At 26.3% G+C, this 21864-nt stretch overlaps 3 protein-coding genes across 6 annotated transcripts; 2 read left to right on the top strand and 1 right to left on the bottom strand.

Moving 5' to 3' along the window:
- Positions 1-5062: 5062 nt before the first annotated feature.
- On the bottom strand, positions 5063-9351 carry LOC130961908 (putative phytosulfokines 6). Of its 3 annotated transcripts, XM_057887945.1 has the most exons (5): positions 9231-9351; positions 9013-9089; positions 8120-8215; positions 5547-5605; positions 5063-5342 (listed from the first exon to the last, which is right to left on the bottom strand). In XM_057887945.1, the coding sequence occupies exons 1-5, from the start codon at positions 9325-9327 to the stop codon at positions 5339-5341; spliced, it is 333 nt and encodes a 110-aa protein (XP_057743928.1). In that variant the 5' UTR covers positions 9328-9351; the 3' UTR covers positions 5063-5338. The 3 variants fall into 3 exon arrangements, with proteins under 3 accessions (XP_057743928.1, XP_057743930.1, XP_057743931.1); XM_057887947.1 differs by lacking the exons at positions 5063-5342; positions 5547-5605 and adding an exon at positions 6127-7212; XM_057887948.1 differs by lacking the exons at positions 5063-5342; positions 5547-5605 and adding an exon at positions 6127-7200.
- Positions 9352-14199: 4848 nt separating this feature from the next.
- LOC130961925 (fructose-bisphosphate aldolase 8, cytosolic) lies at positions 14200-16664 on the top strand. Its single transcript, XM_057887968.1, has 4 exons — positions 14200-14292; positions 14607-14834; positions 15295-15894; positions 16296-16664. Exons 1-4 carry the CDS (start codon positions 14265-14267, stop codon positions 16511-16513), a joined length of 1074 nt encoding a protein of 357 aa, XP_057743951.1. The 5' UTR covers positions 14200-14264; the 3' UTR covers positions 16514-16664.
- Positions 16665-17554: 890 nt separating this feature from the next.
- Positions 17555-21306, top strand: LOC130961911 (metacaspase-1-like). Of its 2 annotated transcripts, none has more exons than XR_009079658.1 (5): positions 17555-18072; positions 18269-18605; positions 18787-18908; positions 20052-20255; positions 21083-21306. XR_009079658.1 is itself a non-coding variant. In XM_057887951.1 (5 exons), the coding sequence occupies exons 1-5, from the start codon at positions 17610-17612 to the stop codon at positions 21140-21142; spliced, it is 1182 nt and encodes a 393-aa protein (XP_057743934.1). In that variant the 5' UTR covers positions 17555-17609; the 3' UTR covers positions 21143-21306. The 2 variants fall into 2 exon arrangements, 1 of the variants encoding a protein (XP_057743934.1); XM_057887951.1 differs by having other exon boundaries at positions 18787-18904.
- Positions 21307-21864: the final 558 nt, after the last annotated feature.

The raw sequence follows: 21864 nt of genomic DNA, 5'->3' as shown, positions 1-21864 counted from the left end.
CATTATTAATATATTTATTTTTTCTATATTCACTTATTTTTTTTTATTTGTTGTAGGAGAGTACATATAAATTTTATTTGTTGTATGGAGTACATGCATTGAAAAATTAAATAAATCACGTGTATGTGTTAATAGTAGGTAGTTTAATAGTTTCTAAATAAATCTATGTGTTAATCCCTGTCATTTAAAATGGACTAAAATTGATCAAACATATCCATTTTAATCTCTTCTACCAACCTTTTTATGTACTAATTGCATGCCAAAAGTTTGGATTATTGATATTATTAATATTTTTATTATTTTCAATTTTTTTCTAAAAAATAGGTTTAATTACTCTGTTGGTCCCTATAGTTTCGTGAAATTTTCAATTAGGTTCCTATACCTTTTTTTCTTTTTAATCGAGTCCTGTACTAATTTTTTTTTCAATTAAATCACTTTTAGTAGTAATTGGCTTAATTTTATAGGGACCCAACTAAAAAAAGATTTGGTATAGGGACTAAATAAAAGGAAAAAAAGTGTAGGGATCCAATTAAAAAAAAATTTGGTGCAAGGACTCAATTAAAAAGAAAAAAAAAGTATAAGAACCTAATTGAAAATTTCGCAAAACTATAAAGACCAATAGAGTAATTAAACTAAAAAAATACATATATCTCGTGTAATCGTTTACACGGTAAACAAGATAAACACGTGTCGTATACCCCTCTCTTATCTCGTTTACACGGTAAACGAAATACATATAAAATTATAAATACATGTAAAATTATCTCGTTTATCCTGTAAACGAGATAAGAGAGATATTTACTTCGGTAAATATTTTTAAAATTATTTATTTTGATGATTATTATATTTATTTAATTTATAAAAATAAAAAATCCATTAACAAACTAATTTTTAAATATAAAAATAAAATTTACACTAAATGAGTATACACGAATTAACAATGTTCAAAAATTTAACACTGGCAAGTTTAATTAAGTATTTAAATTCATAAGACAATGGATTATTAACGTCTCCTATGAATATGTTAAATAAAAGTTTTGAAAAAATAAAATGAGAGAATATAAAATGAGAAAATATCACATCTAATTTAAAATATTAATACATTATATATATATATATATATATATATATATATATATATATATATTAAACACAACAATAAATTAAACAGTAGTAATAATCCAATATTTTCTAATTGTGACGATCAATAATTCATTATTTCTTTAGGCAAGTACTACGGTCAAAGCACAAATTTAACAATAGAAATAATGTCAAAATTTATTTTCATTTCCAATTTGATTTATTTCGCATGTGGTGGAGAGTGGGGTTGGGTGTAGATATAATCCAAATGTGCTTCCTCCATCATCCGCTTCTCAGATTCTGATAACTATATCGAATCGAAAAAATTAAGGATACAAAATTATAAATTAAATAAATAAAAAAATTTAAATAACCAAAATATTCATAAAGTTAAATATTATTTTATTATGTTTGAGTGTTATTATTAATTAATATTTTAGATTCTATTATCAAAAACTAACTCAACTAATTAAATTTGTATATTATTTGGGTATAATTGTAATAATATGCTTCTAGATTAGTTATTAAAACAAATTGAAACCAAAAGAGAATATATGATTAAGAACAAGAATATTGATAAATAATAATAGATATATACTTACTTTATGGATATAATCATCTTTTGATTCAGTGTGTGACTGAACAAGACCGTTTTCAACGACATTCACCTCCTTTGCATCTTTATATCAAGTTGATCCATGCAACCACAGAGAAATTAAAATAGATTTCAAAGAAGAAATACAATACAAATTAAAATAAAGATAAAGTATATTTTTTATTTAGTTATATATATTTAATTTTGTTTTTAATATTTTTTTTGTCAAAATTATTTCTAGATGTTACTTTTATATAAAATGTTAGAGACAAAATTTAAATTTTTTAGATATAATTTGAGACAAATAAAAAAGTATTAAGGATAAAATCGAACGAATCGAAAACTTTAAAGATAAAATTGAATAGAATTAAATATTAGAGATATTTAAAAAAATTTGCAAGTATTAAGAATATATATATATATATATATTACCCTTAAAACAATCATCAATTGATGAACAAATGTAAATATATAATATGTTATAATATAGTTAGCTGTCTACCTTGTTTTGAATCCAAATGGAGACGAGCAGAAGCTAAGAAAGAGGAAACAAGGAGAACAAAGAAAAACAAGACAATGTGTTGTTGCTTCATTGCTTCTTTGAAGGAATGTATGAGTGCAAACTAAAGAGGAATTGAAACATATATGCATGTAAGGAGATTGAGGAAAGATATATAAAGGGGACTTAGGTTTAATTTGGTAAAATTTTTTAAAATTTGTGTTTAATAAATTAAAGAATTTATGTATTTGTGTTTGTAATATTTAAAAATTAAAAATATTTTTAAAAATATTTAAATAAGAATCTTTTAAAATTAGTTTATGCTTATTAAAATTAAAAAAAATAATTTTTATATTAATATTTATTATAATATTTTTAAATTTTAACAACTATTTTACTAAATATATTTGTTGTTAATTGTACTTATTAAAAGTTTTTTTAATTTAATTTATTAAACATAAATACTACAATTTTTTAAAAAATATATTTTAAAAATTAGCTTTTATAATTAAACTACTTTTAAAAAGTAAAAATTTACTAAATCAACCTCGGATGCAACTCATATTAAGAAAAGTCAATTCATTAAAATAAAGACAATTAATGAGACACAAATTTTGCTATTGTTAAGTGGCTAATATTTTTTTCATTTGTCTTATATTTGAGATATTATTAGTTATTTTAATTTTTTATATTTTTTCACTAAAAATGGTAGTTTTGTAATATTGTTTTTATTAAGTATTATTATTTGATTATAAAACTAAATGGTATTACTGTGTAGTCAAAGCAATCAATAAGTTGCCTTACCAAATTGAAGAGAATGAGAATTTGTCATTCTCAATTTCTCATTTTTGTTAACTAAATTATATTATGGATATACTTCCTTTAGTTTCTTAGTAAGTTGAATATTTTGTAATATTGATTAAAATTTTTATAAGTCTCTTTATTGTTATATAATTTGTTTTTCATGCTTTACAATATAATATTATTTGTAACTGTATTAATACTTATAATTATTTAGTATGTGTTTCAATTGGCATTTGTCAAATTAGAATTTGAATGAATGTGATTTTATAGAATTAATTTTATAAAGTTTAATTAATTTGTCAGTCTCTATAATTCTATTGAATTTTTAATTAGGTATTTAATTTTTTTTTCGACTGAATTTCTATACCATGTCAGATTTTATAATTAAGTCTCTACCGTGACAAACATATTAGAATTAACGAAATATTTCATTAAACAAAACGAATATACCTAATACTTGACTGAATATTATTTATAGTTTAACAGAATATTTCGTTAATTCTAATATTTTTATCATGGTAAGAATTTAGTTACAAAATTTGATATGATATAGAGATTCAATTAAAAAATATATAAAAATTTAATTAAAAATTTAATAAAATTATAGAAATTAACAGTAATTAAACATTTTATAATATAATAACATGTATGAAAAGTAAGGTTAATAGAAAAGAAATAAAATTTTAGAGTTAATTATGAACGCTCGCTAATTTGTATAAACATGAAAATTACATCTGCATTCATAAGAAAGAAAAGTAGCCATTATTATGCTTTGATTATTATCATTTAAAAGTTTGTTGTTGGTCAATAAATTATTATTATATATATACAAAATAAAATTCAAATTTTTAATAATAATTTAAGCGGATCAATGAGTTAACCACTAAAAAGATACATTTAAATAAATAGCGTTGGACATAAAACGATTTTCTTTTAAGTCAACATAAATTTAATAAATATAAACGTAATAAGGAATAAAACTAAATTTGGATATTCATTAATATATAAAATTATATTTGATATTTTAATTTTAAAAATATTTTGATAGATAATTTTAAAAGTATTTTAAAATTTTAAAACGTAAAAACACAAGCATATAATTTTTTTAATTAACTAAATATAATGTGAGATATTTATACTTTTAAAAAATACAAATAATTCTCTAATAAACTATACCAAATCTACCCTATTTATGATGTAGAAATATAATCAACTAAATATTTTAATTATCTATAAACAAATATATTATTGTAAAAATAATCTATTAGAAAATGTAACCAAAATATAATGTGAGTATATATGAATTAACAGTGTCAAGTTTAATTAAGTATTAAATTCATAAGATAATAGATTATTAAATGAATATGCTAACAAATAAATTTTGAATAAAACTAATAAAGTGAGAAAATACAACATAAGAATTAGGAGTGATAGCGGTGCGGTTTAGATAAGTTTTGAGTCAAAAATTTATTCGATTTGAACACTTATTTTATTTGCGGTGTGGTTTGAATTGAATGCTTTAAAAAAAATTGATCCGATCCGATCCAATTTCAAGCGGTTTGGATTGGATTGGATTTGCGGTTTTATAAATTAAAAAAATTAAATGCATATAACAAGTCTCAACATCAAATTTTAAATAATCAACAATAACATAAAAAGTCTCAACAATAAAAATAAAATTATAGGTTAGTTAAAATAAATAATCTTTTGAACATAAAATATTTATTAAATAATAATAATACATGAATAATATAAAAATATATAAACAATTGAATATGTTATAAGTATAATTATAAATATAATAATAAAATAATAATATTATAATACATTGTGCGGTTTGGATTAGATCGGTTATAAAAAGTAGATCCAAAATCCAATCTGATCCAGCAGTTTGCAAAAAATAGAATCCAATCAAATCTAAATTAATGCGGTTTTAATCAATTTTTTATTTAAATTGGATTAAACGAGCGATTTAATTTAAATCGGTTTGAATTTGAACACCCCTAATAAGAATCATATCCAACTTAAAATATTAAAGCATCATTTATATTACACACAATAATAAACAGTAGTAACTAGTAAGTAGTAATAACAATCCAAATATTTTCTAACTGTGACTATCAATAATTCCTTATTTTAATTTCTTTAGGCAACCACGGTCAAAGCACAACCTTAACAATGGAAATGCCCAAATTTATTTTTATTTCTCAACTTTATTACATTCACATTATAGCTAGGCTCTCATGTTCTTGATAATCCTAAACAAGCATCCAATTTGATTTATTTCGCAGGTGGAGAGAGGGGTTGGGTGTAGATATAATCCAAGTGTGCTTCCTCCATCATCCGCTTCTCAAATTCTTTTAACTGTATCGAATAAAAAATGTTAGGGACAAAATTAAAAAAAAATCAAACAAAAGTAAAAGATTTAGATAACTTAAATTTTATGAAGTTAATAAAATATTTTTATATTAGTTTTATTATCAGAAATTGGACTAATTAAACTTGTCTAATTATTATTCAGGTATAATTAAAAATAATAATATTGATAAATAATAGATATATACTTGCCTTATGGATATCATCATCTTTTGATTCAGTTTGTGACTGAACATGAGATACCTTTGCATCTATACATCAAGTTGAGCCAAGCAACCACAGAGAGATTAAAATATATTTTAAAGGAGAAATATAAAACAAGTTAAAACAATTATCAATTGAACAAATGTAAATATATAATATGTCATAATAATTATATGGAAAAAATATATTTTTTATTTTTTTGCCCCCTAAATTTATCAAAAATTTTAAAAATATCCCTAAATTTTATTTTATTTCAATTTTTTTTCAAAAGATATCGATTTGTATCAAATGTATCTCTAGTAACTATTTTTTCAAAAAGCGTAGGATTAATTCAGTAACAATTTTACAAGAACAATTAACCTTTAACATAAGCAATTTAATCTTAATTATCGAGTATTATTGCTAGATTTATTCTAAATTTTTAAAAAATTTAGCTATCAAAGATACAATTGATACAAATCGAAAAATTAAAAAAAAAATAAAAAATTTAAAATTTTTTTTTTTTATCAAATTTCAGAAATAAAAAGAAGTATACTTTATCCTAATTATAATAGAGTTAGATGACTACCTTGTTTTGAATCCACATGGAGACGAGCAGAAGCTAAGAAAGAGGAAACAAGGAGAATAAAGAAAAACAAGACAATGTGTTGTTGCTTCATTTTCTTTGAAGGGAATGAACGAGTGCGAAGTAGAGAGAAATTGAAGCTAATATATAAGCTAATATATATATATTGAAATGAGGACATTTAGTGAGGCATAAATTTTGCTTAAGTGTTAAGTGACTAATATTTTTTTTTCATTTCTCTTATATTTGAGTTATTAACTTATTAATTAAATTTTTATTTTTTTAACAAAAAATCTTAGCCTTGTAATTTTTTAATTAAATAGCATTTATTATTATTTGATCATGCATAAAATTAAATGGTATTTATGTTAAAGTCAAAGCAATCAATAAGTTGCCTTACCAATGCAAATGGAAGAGAATGAGAATTTGTCTTTCTCAATTTCTCATTTTTGTTAACTAAATTATATACATTATGAACTTCTTCCTCCATATTTATATTTTTAAAATTTATCCCTTAATAATATGATAAGTTGAATATTTTGTAATATTGATTAAGATTTTTATAAGTTTCTTTATTATTGTATAATTTGTTTTTTTTCTCTACAATATAAGATTATTTGTAACCATATTAATACTTATAATATTTATATATTTTCTTCTATTTCTAAAACCTTTTTAGAGAAATGATTGCTGCGCTAATCAATAATAGAAGTTTAGAAATGAAATTATTTTGGAATATTGGGAGTTCGAATCTTACCTTATACATACAGTAGCCTATTAATCAGCAATGAACACTTAAATAGAGCTCCAATTCGCGATAAATTAATCTTTAACCAGAAGAGTTAAGAGATACATTGTTAAAACCAAAAAATAATAGAAGTTTGGGTAAAGCTTCTAAATTAGCTAGGTTTAGGTCATCACATGAAGGCATAAAGTAACCATTTATCATATTTTCCTTAGACTTAGGCACACCGATGGCATCAATTTATTAGGGTCACATATGTAGCATTTCTTCCTTATTTAGACTTCATGCCGTTAGAGCATAGCGCCATTATTTCAATTTTCCAATGTCTCAATCTGAAGATAGAGCTACAAAACAAAGCGTTATGCTCTGTCATGGTAGCCCCAAATGGAGCTACAAAACAACTAGGGTTAATTTGATTATTGCCAAAGTTACATGGATGTTAGAAATTATTTGCTCTATATATTTCTTTTGTTTCATTCTGCACATGAAAAATATATGCTCACTATAGTAAATCCAAACATTTGTGACGGTTTTACAAGGGTTTTACAACAGATAACTGTGTTTTCTTTAAATCATCTCAAATTATTCGCCAGTTATGTGTCGAAGTCTCTTAGCCTTAGTTTGGTAAAACTTTTACTTTTTAAAAGTAGCTTATAAAAGTTAATTTTTAAAAGATACCTTTTTAAAAGTTGTAGCATTTATGTTTGGTAAATCAAATTAAAAATAGCTTTTAATAAACACAAACAATAACAATTATGTTTGGTAAAATAGCTTTTAAAATTTAAAAATACTACAATAGACATAAATGCAAGCATTAAATTTAAAAATTAGTTAATATATGAGGTTATATTAGACTTTTAAATTTTAAAAAATACAAGTCAATTTTAAAAATTTCTATCTTACGTACTTTCAAAAGTAACTCAATATTTTAAAAGCTGCAAGTACAAATAAATAGTTTTTTTGTTTTTCGAAAAACTTTACACTATAGCTTGTGAGAAGGGGAGGGGAGGGGGGATGAAAAAAAAAAGAAAAAGAAAAACACAGTTAGTAGAATAAATTTAAACTGAAGAGGATGGAGAGTTTCTAATATTCCTTTAATCTCTTTTCAAAAATTTGACACTCGCATACATTATTTTTAGCACCGATCTTGGATTTATCTTTTATATATTATTTAACGTTTCATCATTGTATTCGGACTAGTAATTAATGTGCATGTCCAATTAATTAATTAACTCAAGGCTTATGGTGTACATTTTGAGTGTAGATGTAATCCAAATGTGCTTCCAAAGTCATCCTTCTACCATAGCATTCTTCATTCTTCTCATCACAATTTTCATATCCCATTAACTGCATGAAATTAAATTAGCAAACTAATTAAAAGATGATAAATAATTAAAATGAAGTTTCTAATTTGTAAAAAAATATAAAAAAAATATAAAAAATATGAACCTTTATAAGGCTTAAATAAAAATGATATATATATATATATATATATACACACCAAACATCAGCAATTAAATCAATCACTATATTAAATGGGTTTTTTATTTTAATAAATAAATTAATTATAATAATTCGAAAATAAATAATTTAAAAAATATTTATTAAAATAAATACTTCGTTTACACTGTAAACGAGATACATTTATTTAAAAAAATAAAAAATAATAAAAAATAATAATAATATCAATAATTCAAACTTTTAACATGCAAATAGTACATAAAAAAATTTACAGTATAAAATTATTTCGTTTACAGTGTAAACGAGATAAGAAAAAAACATTTATTTCGATAAATATTTTTTAAATTATTTATTTCAGTAATTATTATATTTATTTAATTTATAAAAATAAAAATTCTATATTAAATACATGTGCTGTTTAACTCATTTTTCTATGCGCCTATTTTATTACGCCTAGCATGGTGTATATATATATATATATATTTGTGAAATATAACATTAAATATTTCTTTGTAAACATACTTATTAGAGAAAACAATAATGTAAACATGATAAAACAATAGATGTTAAATGTAATATCATAAATACTACTAGCTAGGGGGGAAAATTATATAACATGACAAACTAAACTCAAGAAGCCAAAACCTGTAGATAGATTATGTGAGAAAGTAAATGATTCTTACTTCTTCAATATCATCTTTTAGCTCATCATTGTGGGATGTGTGAACAAGAGTGTTAGCAATGATCACTTCATTTTGACCTATATATATCAAGTTGTTCCAAGCTCATAAAAGATTGTTCATAGAGGGAAAGAAGGAAAACAAGAAAAAAAATAAGATGAAAAAAAAAGAAGATAAAAATATATAATTAATTATTAGCATGATGAGCAAGAAGAAGTTACCTTGTTTTGGGCCTTCTTGTTGTAAAAGAAGACGAGCATAAGCTGAGAAAGAAGAAAGAAGGAGAACAAAGAAAAGCAAAGCAATTTTTTGCTTCATTGGAATATTATTATTATTGGAGGAGTAAAGTGCACCTAAGAAAGTGGTGGAGGAGGGGAATATAAATAATAAAAAGTATGCAATAAAAATATTCTTAGATGCTCTCCCAATAATAATAAATAAAAAATTATAAATATTTAAAAGTATGTGGTTGATTTAATAAGAATGGAGTCTACTACTATATCTATGGGACCATCAAGAAATAAAAATGCATGTTACTTTTTTGAGCTATTACTATAGATGATTTACTTCCAAATAAAATTTTTAAAGTGTGAAACTTGGATTCTTCTTTTTCTTTTTTTTTTCTTTTTTATGTGCATTTAGTTTTCTTTCATTATATTTTTTTATTAATTGATAATATATAACCAACTAACTATAACTCAAATTACATAGTCCTTTTATTCTCACTTAAAAATCTCAGTTTCAAATCTCATTCTAAATTTAAAAAAAAAATATAACGTAATAATTCCACCGAATCATTATTCACAATTCAAACTAGATATTAACAAGGATAATATTTAAAAATGAATATTAATTATTAAGAATGGAGATATAAAAATATTTAACGAAATATATAGTTAGAGTAAAATATTTATTAGTTAGAGTAAAATATTTATATTATTTTTTTTTATTAGGGGTGGAGCTTAGTTAAAATAAGGGGGTCATGGCCCCTAAACTTTTGTAAAGAAATTAGTAGTGCTTCTTAAAAAATAGTTTAATTATTGGCTCAAATATTTTATTTTGACTTAAAATACTAAAGTTCAATCTCCATCTCTTGTTTTTATTGCACAATAGTTTTTAGTTTAAAACATTCAAACCTTCTTGTTGGATTTGGACTGAACCGAGTGTATTCACATTTCGCAATTCTCTATTAAATAAGCAACACTTCCTCTATTTTTTAATTCAAATATAAAAAATTAGGTATTTTTATTTATTTAATTTAATATTATTTTATATTTTACTGTTTATTTAATTTAATTTTTTATATGATAAAAAATATTAAAATATTCAATAAGTATTGGTATTATTGTATTTGTATAAATTGATAAAAAAATCAATAAATATTATAAATTTTAATATTTGTCCTTTTAACTTCTTTTTTACATATTTTACAAGATATATTCAAATTTTTATATAAAATAATCTTGAAAAATTAAGAAATTGATGCATTTTAAGAGGAAGGCTATAATATTCAAAAAGGAAAACATATAACTTTTACAATATCAACACCTGTAGACAATTCTTCTACTTTAATGAATCATGAAAAAAGTGAGATATAATCTTCAAAAGTTCAAAGTGTTACATCTGATAAGTTTGACTTTAATTCTTTAGAACGAGACTTTAAAAAAATGGCTTTAAATTTGGCAATATCACTAAAATTAGAGAGATAAAGTTAGACGAGTTTATCTTAAATGAGGTCTATATCAAAAACATATTGACAATTATCTTCTATCAACTCCTCTAAAAAATTTTTCAAGCTCTGCCACCACTACTGTTCTCTATCTCATTATCCCGGGATTAAAGAAGCACATTCATGATTAATTAGCATCTATTTTCAACATTTTTCTTCAATTTAAAAGAACACACCAATAACATCAACTAACTTTGGCCATATATACATACGAAAGAGTTTTAACTATATCGAAAACAAAGTGTTTCAGTTGTTTTAACCGTTGATCTGAATTATAAAAAATATATATAATATATATTAATTGAAATCGACGCTTAAAACAATTAGAATACCAGTGTTTTCAATACACTTGAAATTTTTTCAATACATTATTATACATACTTCTTAGATGGAGCATCTCATAATTTCAGTGTAAAAAAAAACCCACCATTTTATTATTTATCTGTGTGTGAAGGACACAGGGAATAGCTAGGCCATTGTCATTTTCATGGGGGGTCCAAAATGGAGCTACAAAACAAGAAATAATTAAAGATGACCAAAGTCAATGAATAAAAAATATATAAAAAAATTATATTAACTCTTCAAAGGATAAGTGTGTGAAAAGGAGAAGAGCACAAACATGCAAATATTATACATGTTGTGATCTTGTGGAAGTTCAAGAAGCACCAATATGGCAATATTCTATATTTGGATTGATGACAGCTGTTTTTTTTTTTGTTTAAATATTTTCAATTTTGTTTCAACCCTTATGTAATGATTGAAATATATTAATCAAATTAATAGAAATTAGATTTATAGAGTTTTAGAAAGTTGAATTAAAAATAAATATTATAATCTTCAAACGAATTAATTAACAATAATTATCAGTAAATCTTATCATCTTTTTTATTCATAAATAAAATATATATCTACCGTCGACAAGAAAATATCTTTTCGATGATGTTATTATTATCATTTTAAGTTTAACATTAAGATAAAAAAAAATTATTGATAAAAATCAAGTTGGATTTTAGAAGTAGATGATTTTGAATTTTAAAGCCTAAAAAATAATTTTATTATAAATAGTACTTTTTAATTAAAATAATGTTATCTATATATATATGAATGAAAATATGCTAAAGAAAACAAGAGAGGAAAGAAAAAAAAAAACCAATATTAATTCACAAAGCTAGAAACCTTGATGCTAAGATTTTGATTTATTATGTGCCAAATAGGTATGATGAACATTAAGACAGCAACTATATCCAAATAATTAGATATTTATGTGAGGTTATGTCTTTTGAGTTTTGAGTTGTGATCCAAACTGAAAGCATTAATAAGAAGTGGGACAGCTGATTATTAAATGTTCAATTAGGGATATATTCTCTTTAATAAAGTTCTTTATATATAACCAATTTGGGTTGGTCGAGTGGTCAGTTTAACCGGTTTTTTAAGTAAGTGTTGAGAGTTCGAATTCTGCTTTGTGCATGTAGTAATCTATTGACCAGTGACAGACCCTTAAATAAAACTCAGATCTGCGGCAGATTAATCCTTAACCTATCGGGTTAGGAGATACCATTTGGAAAAAAAAAATTCTTTATATATATCCTTATCCCTAGCCTCATATATGTGCAAGAAGTGTTTACTTTTTTTGATACATGTATGACTTTACTTTAGTCCTCTATCTCTTATGTTTAAATTTGAAAAACTCGTGAAACCATGCAATGTATTTTTCACATAACATTATTATCTAATTTTCTTTTTATTATTAGCTTTAGCACTTTGTTTATAAAAAATTATTAAATTTGTGAGTTTATATATATGTATGTAGGATTTCAGCTTAATTACCTAGGGAAGAGAACAATTTTTTTTTATCTGTATCGGCAAAAAGATTATTTATGATCACAAATTATATTTTGATGGAAATTATTATCATTTTTTGCTTTGGTATTTTTTTCAACTTCGCTACGTTACTAACAGTATTTCTGCCAACTTCTGCCAACTCTTATTTATAATTGTATTTAATGGAAGTGTCTTTGTGGATATGTCTAATAAAAATGTCTTTTCCATGACTATATTTAATAGAAGTGTCTTTATAGATATATTTTTTGGATGTGTCTCTTTATATATGTATTTAAAATATAATAATTAATCATTGTTTGTAAGAAGTTAGCAGATAATATGTTGGTACCCTATACTTTTTCTATTTTTTTTGTACACTGTATCTTTCAATCTGACAGGTTAATAACTAATCTATCGTAAATCTGAGTTTTATTTAAAAATTTATTATATTATCGACTAATTGTTTGCTACATACATAAAACAGAATTCAAAATTTCTCAACACATATTTAAATGGGCGAGTGAGTTGACTACTTTATTTTTGGCCTGCTAATTATTAGCATTATTAGTGCTCAATACCAAAATATGTTATTATTGGGACTAAATTACCACTAGGATCCAACTTATTCAAGCCCATCTCATATTCTCATTCCATCAATTTTACTTTCACTGACCCACGTTTGACCATAAATTCATAAATCTCTATCATTGAATCATTAATTAAACATATGTACATGCCTTTTTTCTCACATGAAATTTAATAGCTTGATAAATGTGACTAATAATCTGGAAGTTCAATTCAAGTGTATTTGAGACCATCCGTCCATATACATTAATTTTTTTTTCTTTGGTCATGATTTATATTCTATATTGCAATGTTGAATGATAGATTTATAGAGTAGAAAGACCAGTTATATATATATAAATTTATTATTAGTGCTTTTTTGTTATATAATGTAAGAATCCAAATATAAAGTTCTAACTTCTAAGGCTGCTAACTAGAATGAACAAAAAGCAAATTAAAAAAAAAATCCTGAAATCATGAATAGGGTGCAAAGTGGAAAAAGAAGTAAATACAGATCTCATTTATTTTTTCACTTTCAACTTTAATATTAGATAAAGAAGACTGTGCTAACATAAATTATTGTTGTTGTTATATATTGACTAAATTATTAGCCTTCATGATTTTGAAGTTAAAATAAGACCAGTCAACTTTGATAACTTCTTTTTGTTTTTTCTTTTATTCTTAATGAATGTAGTATATTTAAAATAATAAGGTGAATAGAAACTATATATGTTCCATTCATTTATTTATTTAATTTGTTCAAAATAAAAAGGGCAAAATTAATTGCAAACAAAATGGAAAGGTCCAACTTATTTTTCGCACTTAAAACCTCAAAAAAACCACAAGATCTCCCTAAACAACATCTTCTCATTTCTAGTGGCTATGTTTTTTCCCCCTTGTATATATTTATTTTTAATTTTTACTTAATTTTTGAATTTTGTGCTTTCTAATTTCTTTTACATCTATCATGCATCTTTCTTTGACTTGGCCCATTTTTGTTTACTTTTTCATTTATTAATTTATTTATATACTAACACCAATATATAACACACAAACACATTACCTCTTCACTACTTCATTTTTTCTGATTTTGAAACACAACACACAAAGGAATTAAAAGTGCAATAATAAGCCTTCAATCATGTCTGCCTTCAAGAGCAAGTACCAAGGTGCAACATTGTTCATCATCAACTCACTTTTTTTTTTTAATCTTTACACATGCATTGTGGTGATGGATCAATTATTATTATTATTATTATTTCATGGATGGTTGTTTTTGTTATATGTTACATACTTTTCTCATCCCAAATAAATTGATGAAAATTGGAGATATGATCCGGATCTTATAGTTTACCAAGTATAATTATCCGTGACATCCACGTGATAAGATTGAATTTATAACAATCTATGATATATTGTGATCCAATGATGTGACAAAAAAAAAAAAAACAAATTGAATTGTTGTGATGAATAATAATTGTAGATGAATTGATTGCAAATGCCACATATATTGGGACGCCGGGGAAGGGTATCCTTGCGGCGGATGAATCAACCGGCACCATCGGAAAGCGTCTATCCAGCATCAATGTTGAGAACAACGAGGCGAACCGCCGCGCCCTCCGCGAGCTCCTCTTCACGGCTCCCGGCTGCGTTCAGTGCCTCAGTGGTGTCATCATGTTTGAGGAAACTCTCTATCAAAAAACTGCTGCAGGTAATTTAAAAAAATATATGAAATTTTCTAATATTTTTTAATTATTATATTTATAGAAACATATTTTTTAAAATCATTCACATTTAAAAAGCGCACTGTTATTTTTTTTTCTTTTATTAAATTTTGACATGTTCTTATCATTGTTGGACAACTCTGTCCTAACCAACAAAATTGAGATTTCCGTGCAGTTATTTTTGTATTAAATTAATAATTAAAAATCGTTAAATAATTTAATATATTTGATTAAATTAGTGTCTAATTGTTTTTAATTTGAAAAAATTCAGATGCAGTCGACTTTACGTAAAGTTGATACTTGAGAACCGTTAGATGATTTTACTGATTTGACTAAATTTTCATTTAACGACTCTATATCAACTTCACCTAAATTCGACTGCAACTGAGTTTTCACCTTTTAATTTTACGTGAATTTTCACTATAATTCAACAACTCTTGTGTGTAGGAAAACTGTTTGTGGAAGTATTGAAGGAAAACAAGGTACTGACTGGGATCAAAGTAGACAAAGGAACAATTGAACTTCCAGGAACAAACGGTGAAACCACAACACAAGGCTTAGACGACCTTGGTCAACGCTGCAAGAAGTACTACGAAGCCGGCGCAAGGTTTGCAAAATGGCGCGCCGTTCTCAAGATCGGCGCCAACGAGCCGACACCTCACGCCATCCACGAGAACGCCTACGGCTTGGCTCGTTACGCCGCCATATGCCAAGAGAACGGACTGGTTCCCATCGTGGAGCCGGAGATCCTCTCCGATGGCTCGCATGACATTAACAAGTGTGCTGACGTCACGGAGAGAGTTCTGGCGGCGTGTTACAAGGCCTTGAGCGACCATCATGTGCTTCTAGAAGGTACTCTCTTGAAGCCTAACATGGTGACTCCCGGTGCCGATTCGGCCAGGGTGAAGCCGGAGGTTATCGCAGAGCATACTGTTAGGGCGTTGTTGAGGACTGTGCCGGCCGCCGTTCCGGCCATCGTGTTCTTGTCTGGTGGACAGAGTGAGGAGGAAGCAACTGTTAACCTCAATGCCATGAACATGCTCAAGGGTAAGATGCCATGTTATTCTATTAGGTGGAAACTCAGGTACAGTCGACTTCACGTGAAGTTAATATCTGAAAGCTATTAGATGATTTAACTAAATTTTCATCTAACGGCTTTGAGAGATTAACTTTACGTGAAGTGGGCTTCATCTAAGTTTTCACTATTCTATTAGGTGGAAACTCAAGTATAGTCGACTTCACGTAAAGTTAATGCCTGAGAGTTGTTAGATGATTTGACTGATTTGACTAAATTTTTATTTAACGACTCTAAGAGATTAACTTCACGTGAAGCCGACTTCATACGAGTTTCCACTCGTATAAAATTTTCAATCTTTACCCGTTGCATCATATTGATGTATTCAATACTTCTATGCACTTACAATAGCATTCTTCTTTGTGCAATAAAGGTAAGAAGCCATGGTCACTAACATTCTCTTATGGAAGAGCACTTCAGCAAAGTACTCTTAAGGCTTGGGCTGGCAAAACAGAGAACATTCCTAAGGCACAAGCTGCATTGCTCACTAGGTGCAAGGCTAACTCACAAGCAACCATGGGAACTTACAAGGGTGATGCTAACATCGACGGCGCCTCCGAATCCCTCCATGTCAAGGACTACAAATACTAAGGCTCGTTTAGTAATTGTTTTAGAGGATACAACTTTTTCGTTCTCTAAATAGATTTGTATTACCTAATATTTTGGTATTTCTGTTTTGCAACGGCTTCTAAAAGTACCCTAAGAGAGTTTGAGTGTTAATGATAGTTTAAGAATAATAATCACTTCAGCTGCATTTGTTTGGTCAGTTTTTTAGCCTTTTTATCAGCTTGCTTTTCAATTTTTTTCCTTGTAATGAAAAACCCCCTTTTCTTTCTAATCTGAATTCTGAAAGTGCTGCATAAAGTTTAAGACTTTTTCCCCTTGTTTATGTATTTACATAGATTGAATTTGAATTTTATCTTAATGATTTTTTCATTATAATGTCAAACATTGAATATCAAATATTTGTGAACAATATAGTTTAGGCCTCAATTCAGCTACAGTCATATATATATATATGATCAATTCTCCTATGCTTCTTAAAATCATGACGAAATTAATGAATTCCATATTGATATATGATTTTGAAAAAAGTTGTCAATGCAATTAATCTACGACAATGTAGACAACCGTTAGAAATATAACCATTAATATTGTTTTCTCTTATTAACTTAAACTTTAAGATAAGTAATTTCATGACATAGTATTAAATTCTTATGTTCGAAAGATTTAGAGTTCAATTTTTAGTGAACCCTAAAAATAAAAAATAGTATCAAACAAATAAATGAAAAAAATACTATGTACAAATAAAACAAACTCGAAAAAAACTCTTATTTAAAGAAAAATATTAAAAATATAACAATTAATAAGAACAACACCTGTATATAAAAAGCACATTACAATATCAGAAAGCTATGAATAAAAAATTCATGAATTCCTTATACTTGATTCTTTGAAACTAGTGTCCATCCAAAGATAAGCAAAACAAAACAATCAAGTCAACATATTCTCTTTCCACTAAGTGATTGCAAATTTGGAATCCTATTCTTTGAACTATTCCCATTCCCCAATTAGCCAGATTAGATGATTAATCAGGATTTCAAAGAAACTACTAATAACAAGTCACCTATCTACAAATCTTCATAGCTTCATCCAAACACAAATTGAAAGGCAATTAAAAGGAGCAATGGCAAGTAGAAATGAAAAGTGTAGCCATTGTGGAACAACACTAGTGGTTCCATCAGAGGTTCATGTCTTCAAATGTTCACTATGCTATGGAATCACACATTCTAGACCACCCTCAATAATGGGTCCATTGAGCCATGCATACAACTCTGTTTCTCATGTGGCAGATAGGTTTAGAGGCTTCATAAACACTATAACTAACAACAACAATCCAAGATTTGGTTATAACAATTATTATTATCCTCCAAATCCTTACCATCATCAATCATTAAGGCCATGTTCTTCATACCCTTCTATGATGATGACTCCAAATTCATATGGTCCAAAGAGAGCAGTGTTATGTGGAATTTGCTACCATGGAAGGAGTTATAGGCTTAGGGGATCTGTGACTGATGTAAAGTGTATGAGATATTTTCTTATGAACAAGTTTGGTTTTCCAAGTGACTCTATTCTCGTGCTCACAGGTATGTATTAAGGTAGAAACTCAGGTGCATGCAGTCAACTTCACGTGAAGTTGATAACTGAGAGTTAGTTAACGGCTCTTAGCTATCAACTTCATGTGAAGTTGACTACACCTGAGTTTTCACCATGTATTAATATCTTTCTCACACTCTCATCATCATCAACACTCTAACATTGAACATATATACTTGGTAGCAGATGATAAGGAGGAAAGAAATCCACTAAGAATTCCAACAAGATGCAACATTGAAATGGCATTAAGGTGGTTGATTGAGGGTAGCAAGTCAGGGGACTCATTAGTGTTCTTCTTCTCAGGACATGGAACACAAGAATTGGACCTTAACATGGATGAGATTGATGGCTATGATGAAGCAATTTGCCCTCTGGATTTTGAGCACCAAGGCAAGATTCTTGATGATGAGATCAATGCCACAATTGTTAGGCCACTACCTCATGGTGCTAAACTCCATGCAATGTTTGATGCATGCCATAGTGGCACCCTTCTTGATTTGCCATTTTTTTGCAAGATAAACAGGTCAATTAATGAATTAATTAACAAAAATGCTATTTGTCTACTAAAATCAGCCACTAACATATTTGTATATAAATACATGTAAAAATACTGATGGCCGACTTTGGTGACTAATTTTGGTATGCACGTAGCATAGTCGATTATTTATGTCTGAACTTTTTATTTTATTTATTTGGTTTAATAGGGAAGGGTATTATATATGGGAGGATCATAGGCGTCCAAGAATTTATAAAGGGACAAATGGAGGGCTTGCAATTTGTATTTCAGCTTGTGATGATGGTCAAGTCTCAGTAGATACCTCTGTTAGTAATGTTTTCTTCCCTCTCTAATCTCTATGATAATCATATGTTATTATTAAGTAATATGTATAAGAATTCAATTTTAAAATCAAATTGTTTTTGTCAATATTAGTTCATTTTTTATAAGTTATTTTTTTTATAAACTAGAATGAAACCGCGCAATGCGCGGATGGTAAATTAATAATAGTATATAATAAATATTAAAAATGGCTATATTTTGTAGAATTAAATTAAATATGTGTAAACTAAAGTTAAATTTAAAAGGTGCTTTGTTTAAAATAATTTGTAGTACAAAAAATTTGGATGTTGGAGTTGTACAAAGTGACATTTTATTTGGTGATTTGATTTTTGCATTTGTTTTAGTTGAAACCAATTGTCTTTTTGTTTGGTGATATTGTCCAAAGAATTATGTTCCATTGAGTAAGTTTGAGATATTGTGTAGTTCGAAAATAAATTTTTCGTGCTAAATTTGATGTCATTTGAAGGAATAATTATTAGAAACTTATATAATTAGTTGAAATAGTATGGAATTTGAATATTTGTAACGTAAAATTTATTATGATTATTAATATTATTATTACATTTGTAATATGAATGTTTATTATATTTAATGAGTTATTTATAGAAATTAACAAATTAATTATTGGAGTTATAAATTTATTGTGTTGTTTATAACAGTGAGATATAATAAATATATGGATATGGATTGAATGTCTTTGTAGGTTATAAATTTTATTACAAATTTTGGTTTTTTTTTTATTTTTTTGCTAATTTGAAAATAATAGTTGATTTGGCAAAAACTGAGTGGTTGATTCTAATATTTTGCCAAGTAAGCGATGTTGTTGATATGATATTAGTAAAAAAAAAAAAGATGTTTTGTAAATAATGTAGGTAAACTTATATATCTACTTTTATATATTAAGAATAGATGTTAAACACTGCATCTTAAACTTACACTCTCTAAAAAATGAGAGTTAAAAAAAATAATTTTAACAATAAAAAATTTGGTTGATAGTAACTAATTAAAAATTAATTCTTTATATTTGTTTTGTGTATAAATATACAATATTGTGCAATTTATTACCGTAGTTTATCTTTTAAATGAAGTTTGGAGATAGAGGTTGATGGATTTATGTTTGAATTTGGATAGGCCTTAAGTGGAAGAGAAGTTACTGGTGCCTTGACTTATAGTTTGATCAAAGCAATGGAAAATAATGAACATGGATTAACATATGGTCACTTGCTCAATGCAATGCGTTCAACCATTCGTGCAACCAAAACAGGCATTGTTGGTTTAAATAATGGTCCAATTGCTTCATTGCTAAATACACTTCTTGGCCTAAAAATTACTCAGGTATGTATTATTAAGGTAAAGATTCAAATGCAGTTATTTTCGTATAAAGTTGATAGCTGAAAACTGTTAGATGATAATTTAGTCAAATTTGTTAAATTATTAAATATTATCTTCATACGAAGACAACTGTATGTAAATTTTTTTTTATCATTATTAATTTTCCTCTCTAATATCTTTTTTCTCTCACACATATATACATTTCGCCGGTTTTTGGCATCTAGCTAGGACGTGCTCCACCAAGCACCACAAAATTGTTTAGTGACGGTTTGAAATTGTTGCAAAATCTTTAGAAATTTGTCGCTAATTGATTGTAGTGATAATAAAATTTTAAAAAGAAAACAAGTGTTGTTTGTGTATAAAATTTTATTGCAACAAAAGAGGAAAAAAAGTTAAGAACAAAATTATGTTTAGAGAAATAAAAAAAAAAGAGATGCATTTCTATCTTTTTACTGCATTTAGTTTAGAAGATGAAATTGAAAACTCACATGTAGTTATATTTATGTGAAGTTGATAGTTAAATATCGTTAGATATTTTGATATATTTAACTAAATTATAATCTAATAATTATCAACTATATATCAATTTTACATAAAGACAGTTACATATGAGTTGTCACTTTAGAATAAATTAATTACTACTTTAATTTTAAATATATCACTCATAATTTAAGAATATTATTTGTGAATTACATTATTCTTTCTTTTAAGTTTTATATTTGAAAATGTCACCAAGGGTTGTAGTTGAAGTAACATATTAAAGTTTTATATTATTTGTGTATTACATTATTCTTTCTTGTAAGTTTAATTTGGAATTTGATTATTGGTAGGTGCCGCAATTATCCTCTTCGGAGATGTTTGACATCTATGCAAAGCAAATTGTGATATGATATCGATATATGGAAATTAAAGATGGAAAATGCTACTCAAAATTTATTCATTCCATAAAATATATATGTAAAAGTGTACACTTCTTCGATCATAATGTTAAATTGTTTCTATATATGAACTACTCCACCTCCTTGCTTTTCTAATGTTCTTATCTTCTTACGGGATATCATATTATAATGACTAGGAGTTGTGTATATATATAATTTTCAAATATGTAGTATTGTTCATTGTATGTAATATTTTGTTTCTTCACTTTTAAAAAAAAAAAAAAATAGTTGTTCGTTTATTGGAAACTCATTTGTTATATTTAGATTATTAGTAGCTTATTAGAAGAAAATATATCATACAAACCAACAACAAAAAATTGAAGAGAATTGATAATTTTTTTGTTTTGGTTTCCCACGGTATTCCTAACCCGTCAGGTCAAGGACTAATCCCTCACGGATCGGAGCTCCATTTAAGAGTTTGCTGTTGGCCAATAAATTGTTGCATGCACAAAGCGAGATTCGAACACCCGACACTTGATTAATTGTGTTCTAAAATAAATACTTTTTTTGTCAATCAAAATAATTATTTTTATTGGGCTTTGACTAAACCTACTAAACTGCAATAAGTCCTTACATTTTTTAGAAAGCCCAACCCTTTTGTCCTAAAGTATAATGGGCCTATCCTAACCAAAAATATATAATGGGCCTGCCCCCTTTCTTCCTTTTTAACAAAA

The sequence above is a fragment of the Arachis stenosperma genome, chromosome 2 (genome assembly GCF_014773155.1).
Source record: "Arachis stenosperma cultivar V10309 chromosome 2, arast.V10309.gnm1.PFL2, whole genome shotgun sequence".
Taxonomy (NCBI): domain Eukaryota; kingdom Viridiplantae; phylum Streptophyta; class Magnoliopsida; order Fabales; family Fabaceae; genus Arachis; species Arachis stenosperma.
The sequence above is the reverse complement of the archived record's forward strand: the minus strand, read 5'-3'. Positions and strand labels throughout refer to the sequence as shown.

Excerpts from the sequence above, each read along its gene's own strand:
- LOC130961908 (XM_057887945.1), bottom strand. The coding sequence starts at position 9,327 with ATGAAGCAAAAAATTGCTTTGCTTTTCTTTGTTCTCCTTCTTTCTTCT. Across the intron at positions 9,090-9,230 it reads ACAAGAAGGCCCAAAACAAG|GTCAAAATGAAGTGATCATT; the intron begins GTAACTTCTTCT and ends TGATATATATAG. Across the intron at positions 5,606-8,119 it reads ATTACATCTACACTCAAAAT|ATGCAAAGGTATCTCATGTT; the intron begins GTACACCATAAG and ends CTTGATGTATAG.
- LOC130961925 (XM_057887968.1), top strand. The coding sequence starts at position 14,265 with ATGTCTGCCTTCAAGAGCAAGTACCAAG. Across the intron at positions 14,293-14,606 it reads CTTCAAGAGCAAGTACCAAG|ATGAATTGATTGCAAATGCC; the intron begins GTGCAACATTGT and ends TAATAATTGTAG. Across the intron at positions 15,895-16,295 it reads TGCCATGAACATGCTCAAGG|GTAAGAAGCCATGGTCACTA; the intron begins GTAAGATGCCAT and ends TGTGCAATAAAG.
- LOC130961911 (XM_057887951.1), top strand. The coding sequence starts at position 17,610 with ATGGCAAGTAGAAATGAAAAGTGTAGCCATTGTGGAACAACACTAGTG. Across the intron at positions 18,073-18,268 it reads CTCTATTCTCGTGCTCACAG|ATGATAAGGAGGAAAGAAAT; the intron begins GTATGTATTAAG and ends ACTTGGTAGCAG. Across the intron at positions 18,905-20,051 it reads AAGTCTCAGTAGATACCTCT|GCCTTAAGTGGAAGAGAAGT; the intron begins GTTAGTAATGTT and ends GAATTTGGATAG.